This window comes from Hyperoodon ampullatus (assembly GCF_949752795.1).
Source record: "Hyperoodon ampullatus genome assembly, contig: scaffold_416, whole genome shotgun sequence".
In the NCBI taxonomy this organism is placed as follows: domain Eukaryota; kingdom Metazoa; phylum Chordata; class Mammalia; order Artiodactyla; family Ziphiidae; genus Hyperoodon; species Hyperoodon ampullatus.
Window position 1 is genome coordinate 44 of NW_027641067.1, and position 8,565 is coordinate 8,608.

At 44.6% G+C, this 8,565-nt stretch overlaps 1 protein-coding gene across 5 annotated transcripts; it reads left to right on the forward strand.

Annotated features, from left to right (window-relative positions):
* The first annotated feature begins 271 nt into the window (after positions 1 to 271).
* On the forward strand, positions 272 to 8,234 carry LOC307069979 (interferon regulatory factor 6-like). 5 transcript variants are annotated; one of them, XR_013811510.1, is made up of 5 exons: positions 272 to 483; positions 790 to 1,078; positions 1,605 to 1,644; positions 2,349 to 2,582; positions 7,782 to 8,234. XR_013811510.1 is itself a non-coding variant. In XM_079728604.1 (4 exons), the coding sequence occupies exons 2-4, from the start codon at positions 982 to 984 to the stop codon at positions 8,047 to 8,049; spliced, it is 405 nt and encodes a 134-aa protein (XP_079584730.1). In that variant the 5' UTR covers positions 272 to 483; positions 790 to 981; the 3' UTR covers positions 8,050 to 8,234. The 5 variants fall into 5 exon arrangements, 2 of the variants coding, with proteins under 2 accessions (XP_079584730.1, XP_079584731.1); XR_013811509.1 differs by having other exon boundaries at positions 790 to 1,644; XR_013811511.1 differs by lacking the exon at positions 790 to 1,078.
* The last annotated feature ends 331 nt before the right edge of the window (positions 8,235 to 8,565 follow it).

Below are 8,565 nucleotides of genomic sequence, written 5' to 3' on the forward strand. Positions count from 1 at the left end.
ATCTCAGTTACTACACGTTTATGCAGGCTGATTCTCACAGCCAAAACAGACGCACAAAGTACACCCACCCATTTACCCACCTGGGGAAGCCCGAAGCCTCCCTGCCTGCCTTCCTTACGGGGCTCAGAGAAAAGCTGCGCATGCGTGCGCGTGCTTCCAAAGAACCTCGCTAGGGGGCGGAATGGGAAACAGGAAGTTCTAACGCCTGTCGTACAAGCGCGACGTAAAGCGGGTCTGCTTTATGGCACCCTGCTTCCGCCGTAAAGCGCCGTTGGCAATCCCGCGTGAGTGGGTTGACGAGACGACTTCCAGGTGAAAAACGCGATTCTTGGAGGTTGGCTGACTTGACGTCTTCCCCATGGGCAAACGCGGGAGCCGGAGCCGGAGCCGGAGCCGGAGCCGGAGCCAGCTGCTCAACTCCCTAACTAAAAAGCAGAAGAAGCATCTAAGGGATTTCGGCGAGGAGCATCCCTTCTATGACAGGTATGGAGAGGCAAGGCTGGGACCGGCGCTGCCGGCGTCCTTTCCCGGTGGGAGCCCGCATGTCCCCGCGTTTGGTCCGCCGGTGCCCCGGGGGTAGTGACAGGGCAGCTCCCGCCGCGTCCCACGCTGCCCCGGCGCCGGCCTAGCTCGCCCGGGGATCCTGGCGGCTTCCCGCCTGAGATGGGGTTCTTCGCCGGTCTTCCTACCCTTCGTTGAGCCTGTAGTTTTATGCTAGACGGCACGCCTCCTGTGTGGCGACTGGGCAGAGATTTTATAAGCTTGTTTTCGTTTTATATGTTTTTAAAGAATTGCTTGGGGGCTTCCCTGGTTGCGCAGTGGTTAAGAATCCGCCTGCCAACGGAGGGGACAGGGCTTCGAGCCCTGGTCCGGGAAGATCCCACATGCCGCGGTGCAAGTGAGCCCGTGCGCCACAACTATTGAGCCTGCACTCTAGAGCCCGCGAGCCACAACTACTGAGCCAGGGTGGTGCAACTACTGATGCCCGCGAGCCTAGAGCCCCTGCTCCGCAACAAGAGAAGCCACCTCTCGCCGCAACTAGAGAAAGCCCGGGCGCAGCAACGAAGACCCATAGCAGGCAAAAATAAATAAATTAAATAAGTTAAAACAAATAAAAAAAGAATTGCTTGGGACCCTCGACATCACCTATCTATTCAATGACCATGAGGAAACTAATGTTTGGGTAGTTGTGGGTTCCTCTATAAGTGTCCAGACTCTCAGTTATGATCTTAGTGCTCATCCCACCCCTTTGGGCTGCTTTATCAACAGTTAGAGGGATAGTCTACTTAAGAAATTTGCTAGAAAAGGTGAACCCCGAGGGCTTTTATTTGCCAAAATTTCCCATCTTTTGGATGAGAGCCTGTTACTGTGTGACTGTAGTATTTGTCATGTGGTCTTGTTAGACTTTTTCATTCGTCTCTTATTATCTATTTGGCATATCCTTCCAAAACCTGTCCAAATGCATATGGTGTTTTTACTTGACAATAGATATAATGCATTTATAACGGTATAGTCTGCCATGTTCATTTAAAGTTGTATCATTAGACTTTTCCTAATTGCTACATACTAGTAGTTAAAGTTTAACATTGCCTGTTTCTTCTCAGGGTTTCCAGAAAGGAAGCAAAACCACAGACTTGTCAACTGGTAATGCTTTATACCTTCTTTATGATAGTAGATTCTGGACTGTTACTTTTAAGATTATGTATGGTAATAAAGTTTGGCTACATTCCCACTCTCTTTGATTTTAGATGTAAGCTATATTTTAGTAATATTGCTTAGTTTTAAGTGCAGATGTCTGTCAAAATGCCATTGTGATAACTAATATAGTATAGAGTATGAAACTGTCCTGAGAGATTAGCGTGTTAGAACCTGTTAAGGAGGCTTACCAGAGGGCTCTTGGTGAATCCTAAGAGGGAATGTCATGTTTGCTTAACATAAAATAGAGTGCAAAATCATCAAAGGTCTTATTTCATTACCACAGACTCAGAAATAAAGTACACTTTTTTGTTGTAAGTTTTCCTGTTGCTCCTTTAAAGGTGCCAAATGTCTGACACATAGGTTAGATCGCCTTATAACCTAAAGCTCCATGTGTTTAGTTTGCTGTCTTCCCATGTGGAACATTAGCAGTTCAAAGAAGAGGAAGCGCTTCTAGAATCATAGCTAGATTAGCTGTTTTAAACAAATTTGGTGCTAGGTCTGGTTGAATAGATAGGGTTGCATATTTGCAGAAAAGCTAGTTTTTATTTAGAAAAGTCTGAACTTGGTTCCACTGTGGGCCTGATGATAGTCGTGGGGTAGCAACAAGAACAGCATAATTTTTGTTTTTAAAATCCCCATTTTCCTTTTAGTCAGAGAGTTTATAGATACTTCAAGTTCTGAAAGTGAAGCATAGAGTGAACCAGAACAAGTTTCTGGTTACAACAGACTACTTGCCACATTAAAGGATGTCTCCAAGGAAGATGAGGAGGAGGAAGAGGAAGAAGACAGTGTTATAGATGAGACAGAAATGAATCTTGAAGATGGCGATAGTGACATCATTGTGGAGGAAGAGATGGCAGTAGAGTCTACTGACATGCAGAAGAGTAAGTGTCTTTGATGTGGGTTTATCATCTTTGCAGGGACCACAGACAGATTGCCCCAGGGGCAGGGTGCCTCATACCACAGAGCTGGGTGAAAGCACATGGATTCAAAGCAGAGATTCTTAACATTGTTGGGCTCTGTGATATCTTCAAGAATCTGATGAAAACACAGGACCCTCTGGCCATAAAAATGCAGAAATGACATTTTTGCTTATGATTTCCAGGATTTCATCAATCCTACTTCAAATTCCCCTGATTGGGAGGAAAGGGAACATAATTCTGTTTTTGTAATGGTCTCAATTTATGAAAGAGATTATTGTTCCTGCCTTAGAGGAACCAAGTTTAATGGAAGATAGACATAAAATATACAAAAGTTTTCAAGCATCAAATCTGAACGGAACCGATAACTATAAGGTGTTAAAGAGATGCAAAGTGGTCACATGCTGCCAGGGTGAATGAGGGGAGGCTTCAGAGAAGAGCTGGGATTGAAAGCGTACAGGAACTCTGTCTCACTCAGACATCTAGGGGACTATTTTTTAAAAAATTATTATTAATTTATTTATTTTTGGCTGCATTGTGTCTTTGTTGCAGTGCGCCGGCTTCTCGCTGTGGTGGCTTCTCTTGTTGTGGAGCATGGGCTCTAGGCACGTGGGCTTCGGTAGTTGTGGCACACGGGCTCAGTAGTTGTGGCTCACGGGCTCTAGAGCACAGGCTCTGTAGTTGTGGCGCACGGGCTTAGTTGCTCGGCGGCATGTGGGATCTCCCCAGACTAGGGCTTGAAACCACGTCCCCTGCATTAGCAGGCGAATTCTTAACCACTGTGACACCAGGGAAGTCCCCATAGGTGACTTTTTAATTTAACTTTAAAATCAACTTTATTGAAGTATGAATTACATTCAACAAGGTGTACCCATTTTAAGCATGTAATTTGATAAGTTTTGACAAATGTGTGTATCTATATTGTCATCGCCAAAGTCAAGAAACAGAACACTTCCAATACCTGCAAAAAGTTCCTTCTTGTCCTTTTACAGTCAGTTTCCCAGGCCTGGCATCAGGCAACCACTGACATGCTTTCTTTCACTATGTATTAGTGTTTTCTATTCTAGAAATTCATATGAATGGAAGCATACAATAAGTACCGTTTTGCACGTGGCTTCTTTGGCTCCTCATGTTGTTGTGACTCATCCGTGTAGCTCATATTAGTAATTCATTTCTTTTTATTACTGGAATAGTAGTCCATTGTCTGAATATATCTGGGTAACTTTTTATATTCTATTATCTTAATGCCTACTTGCCTTACTGTATTTTTTTCTATACTTTAAGGTGTCACACACCATTCTTAGTATTTTCATTCATCACTTGTACTCGGATAAAAAGCTCGTTGCCTCAGACTTAGGGATTGTTTTAATTTTGTTGGTTTTCCAGTTTTCTTTCATGTTTTAGGTTTTTAAAAATGAAAAGTTTGGCTTTTTAAATTATAAAAGTAATATATATTTACTGTAAAAATTTAAGAGGGTAATATAGTTAACGTATATCTCCTCCACCCTGGGATGAACACCTTTAACATTTTATAGAACCTTCCAGACTACTTTTTTATGGCTATATGAGTGAATATATATTTGTGTGTATGTGCATAATGGCCTCATACATTTCTGTAAGTTACTTTTTTCTTTAATAATATAACGTGTGTAACTGTGGGTTACTGCAGCTAGAACCCTGGTGTCCAAACTCCCAGGCCAAATCTCCTTCTACTACATTACACTACCATGGGGAGGTTTAAAAAAGAAAGGGAAAGTATGAAGGGTGATTTTTCCATAAATTAAATCAACTTTAAAAGGCGCATTTGGAGAGTCAGAGAGTACTGATATTGTTAGAAAGAAGAAAGGTTTAAAAGCTGGTTAAATCTCATTTAAAAAAAATCCATATGTACCACATTGTAAAAAAGAGAAGGAAGACGGCATTCATGATTACTGGGCTGGCAGGGTAGGGGACAGTTGCATGCTGGGGGTGGCTCTCGTACTGGCTCTTCCACTCTTCACACTTGTGCTCGGCCAGGGCCAGGGACCGCTGAGGGAGATCAGAGGAGAGGGTGGTGCCTTGGGGGTTCCAGGGAGTTGTGCAGCTGGCTCCCTTGCCACCCAGACTGCCCCAGGGTTCCCAGCCCCAAGGATTATGGAGCATCCCCACACCTGTTTGCTCTGCAGTTGCTGTTCTGCACGCATTTTCTCCTCCAGCACTTTCTGCAGTGTCTCCTTGGCCTTCTGCTCATAGCTGTTTTTCTGGTCTTCCATCTGTAATAGCAACTTATTCATTCCCCAAGAAGTGTATTTCTGTAAATTTGAGGCAATTCAACAAATACACATTGACCTACTGTGTGCTAAAGCCTGAGCAGGGATACAGAAATGAAAAGAAATTGGTCCTTGTCCACAGGGCAGAGATGTCAGTAATCTGGTGGACTTTCTTCCAGGCCGGAGGCAGGCAGGGAGAGTCCCTCAGGTGATGTGAGAGGTGAGTGGGGATAAAAAACTGCCCTGGGCATGCTGGGCATTCTCCCCTAGGCCTTCCACAGGCATTTGAAATCCGACATTTCCAAAGGGAAATCATCTTTCTAAACCTGCTCCTATCTCAGTGGCCAGCATCACCACCCACCCAGTCTCCCAAACCCTAAACCAGGGAATCATCCTTGATTTCTCTCTCACCTTCTTCAAGGAATCAGTTCATCATCAAGCTTTGTCAAGTCAACGTCTTTAACAGCTCATTCATTACCTGTATCCTCTATCCCTACTGCCACCTCCTTAGTTCAGACCCTAGTAACACTATTATATGGATTATATATAGAGACTATGTATTATCTTCATGCCTTGCCTCCCTTCAAACCCTTTTCAGTCCTGCAGCTAGAGGGTTCTTTCTAAAACTTAAATCTGATCACATCACAACCCGCTTAAATCTCTCAGTGGTTCTGAGTGTTCTAAGAATCAGGTCCAAACTCCTTGGCATGGTTCCTACTTACAAGCCCAGACTTTCATCTCATGCTGCCTCCACGCAAGCTGAACTGCTTGTAGGTCCCCTAAGCACTGTGCTTTTCAGCCTCTGCCTTTGCCCGTAAAGCTTCTCCTGCTTAGAGTATCGTGAGCCACGCTTCTCACCTGGTTAACTTCTACCCATGTTCAAGATTCAGCCCTAGAATCATAAATTCTGATAAACTTGGCCAACCATACCTACCCCCCGACTCTTTATGGATTAGGCAGTTTTACTGGTGTTCACATAGTATCTGTATTTCTGATCTATTGACTCATCTGTCTCCTTTAAGGGATTGTAAACTCCTTTGAGGCAGGGAGCATTTTTTAAAAAATAAAATTATTTTTGTAGGCTTGGGGATCTGAACAATATTCAGTAAAGTCAAGTTTTAAAAATGAATACATCTGTATTTTTAGAATTTCTCCTGGCTTCAAGGTCAAAAAGAAAAAGACACGAGCAGCTTTGCAAATTCACTGGGGGTCTTGCCTTTCCAGTGCTTTTCATTTTTATGCCCTGTGATTTTTGGGAAAGCAGGAGCCTTTTACTGTCGATTCTGGGTTACCCAACTGGGTAAGAGATAATCTAGATAATGCAAATTTAGAGTTCACTATCAAATCATTTCCACTTAGCTTTGGAGTCATCTGAAAATTTGGATTTAAATGTTGAGTGGGTCTTATGTTCTTGGAATTGTCATTAGAAACCAGATACAGGAGTTACTGGTTGAGATCATACATGGTTATGTCCAGGTTATTGGACTTAACCATGCTGGTCACTGACCAGCTTTATCCCCCATTGAAAACGAGTAGACTGGCATTCTGGATTATATGTCAGTCTCTTATGAGCTTGGTTGGCATTACTGAAAAAATAAAAGTTGTGGATCCGCAAACCCATAGACTATATAGGCTATGTTCCGCTGCAGAATTCTAACTACATGGCCACCTTATCTTCCTAACATCAAGCGGGAGCAGTCTGGCCGGTCCATCTCGTTCTCTTGATCTTGAGTCTTCTGCAAAAGACAGCCCCCTTTTCTGCACCAGCACATACGTCACGGCCCTGAAGAAAGTGTAGACATCTGAGATACGTTAACAGTGGGGGAGGGCTGATATCCCGTGAACAGACACATAAATGCCTGTTAGACCTGGAAATTGAAAACCAGAGAGGCGGGGCCACACTGGTCTTGGCCCAGGCCACCAGCCACTGGTGTTCCCAGCACAATGTTCCCGATGTGGGAGTTTGAGGAAGCAGGGAAAGGCAGGTGGTGTGAGTTTATTAGGACTTGAGGCCCTCAGCCTCGCACTGAGGCCAGCTGAACCCCCAGAGCGTGCTTCCTGCCCTCCTATGGGCTGCTACTCCTAAAGGTACTTGGTTTCAACAGTTATTTGTGCATCAGATTAAAGACTGAAGGGAGAGGGAACAGCAAGCCTAAATTCTTCATATCATACGCCACCTCCCTTTCTCTTCTTATTATATAAGCAATTCATGTGAAAAACAAATAAGGCAAGCAAAACAAAACAAAATTACCTGAAATCTTGCTATCCAAAAGTTACCATTAGTATTTTGGTGTATACTTGTTCCAGATTTTTCTTTATTTTCAACCCTTCACTAAGGCCATTGTAGTCTCGACAGATGATGCTGGCACAAGCACTTGAGATGAGGCTCCTCTTTTTAAAATACTGTATTTGGGGCTTCCCTGGTGGCGCAGTGGTTGAGAATCTGCCTGCCAATGCAGGGGACACGGGTTCGAGCCCTGGTCTGGGAAGATCCCACATGCCGCGGAGCAGCTGGCCCCGTGAGCCACAATTACTGAGCCTGCGTGTCTGGAGCCTGTGCTCTGAAACAAGAGAGGCCGCAATAGTGAGAGGCCCGTGCAGTGCGATGAGGAGTGGCCCCCACTTGCCACAACTAGAGAAAGCCCTCGCACAGAAACAAAGACCCAACACAGCCAAAAATAAATAAATAAATAAATAAAATACTGTATTTGCATTTGGCTTAATTTGTCTCAGGCCCTGCCTTGCCTGGTCCCCAGCGTGGTGTTTTCTGCTGCAGTCTCTGTAAATTGGAGTTGGGGTGATGGGGCGGTCAGGCAGGGCTGTGTGTATCTGTGTCTGTATGAGGGAGGGCGGGCACACTTTCCAGTGTTTCTGGGCAACAAGCAGGCACTCACTGCAGTTTCCTATCCCTCAGGCCTGGGCTGTGGAGACAGGGGAAGTACCAGGAGGGGGTGGACGACCCCGACGCAGCTAAATGGAAGGCCCAGCTCTGCTGTGCGCTCAACAAGAGCAGGGAATTCAACCTGATGTACGACGGCACCAAGGAGGTGCCCATGAACCCAGTGAAGATATATCAAGTGTGTGACATCCCCCAGCCCCGGGGCTCTATCATTAACCCAGGTGAGGCCCCAGCTGCTGGGGAGAAGGTGGACAGTGTGCCAGGTTCCGGGCCGGACCCTTAAAGCGATAGTCGACTTGAAAGTCGCCTCGCTTACAAAGTTGAAGACTGGTAAATAAAGCAAGAAATCCTGTCCCTAGAAAGAACCCAGAGAACAAAAGATATAAACTCAGCACAGTCTTCCTGCCCACCCAGTGGAACAGTAAAGCATTAGAAAGAAGAGGGGGTATTGAGTTCTATAAAAAATAACTTCTCTTGGGACTCAACACTGAGAAGAGGGGCCAGGTAGTTTAGAAGAAGGAGGGCTTAAAACTTAGAAGGTCTGAGTTATAAACCTCGGTCTTTCCATTTCACTACTTGTGGGACATTGAATCAAGTCATTCAACGTTTTGAGCCTCAGCTTCTTCCACTATAAAATCTGGGTTCTCATCTTTCCTGCGTATTTCAAAGGCTGTTCTAAGAATCCATTGACATGACATTATGAAGGCTATTAAGTTCTCTTTATAAATGATGGGTAAGTGATCATTTAATTTGTATGGTATTTTTTCCTAGGAGAATACCACCTGATCCCTATATTTAC

Bases quoted from the DNA above. Each gene is read 5' to 3' on its own strand.
- LOC307069979 (XM_079728604.1), top strand. From the start codon at position 982: ATGCCCGCGAGCCTAGAGCCCCTGCTCCGCAACAAGAGAAGCCACCTC. The intron at 1,079-1,604 runs GCAAAAATAAAT...GTTTCTTCTCAG, and splicing joins GCAACGAAGACCCATAGCAG to GGTTTCCAGAAAGGAAGCAA. The intron at 1,645-7,781 runs GTAATGCTTTAT...CCTATCCCTCAG, and splicing joins AACCACAGACTTGTCAACTG to GCCTGGGCTGTGGAGACAGG.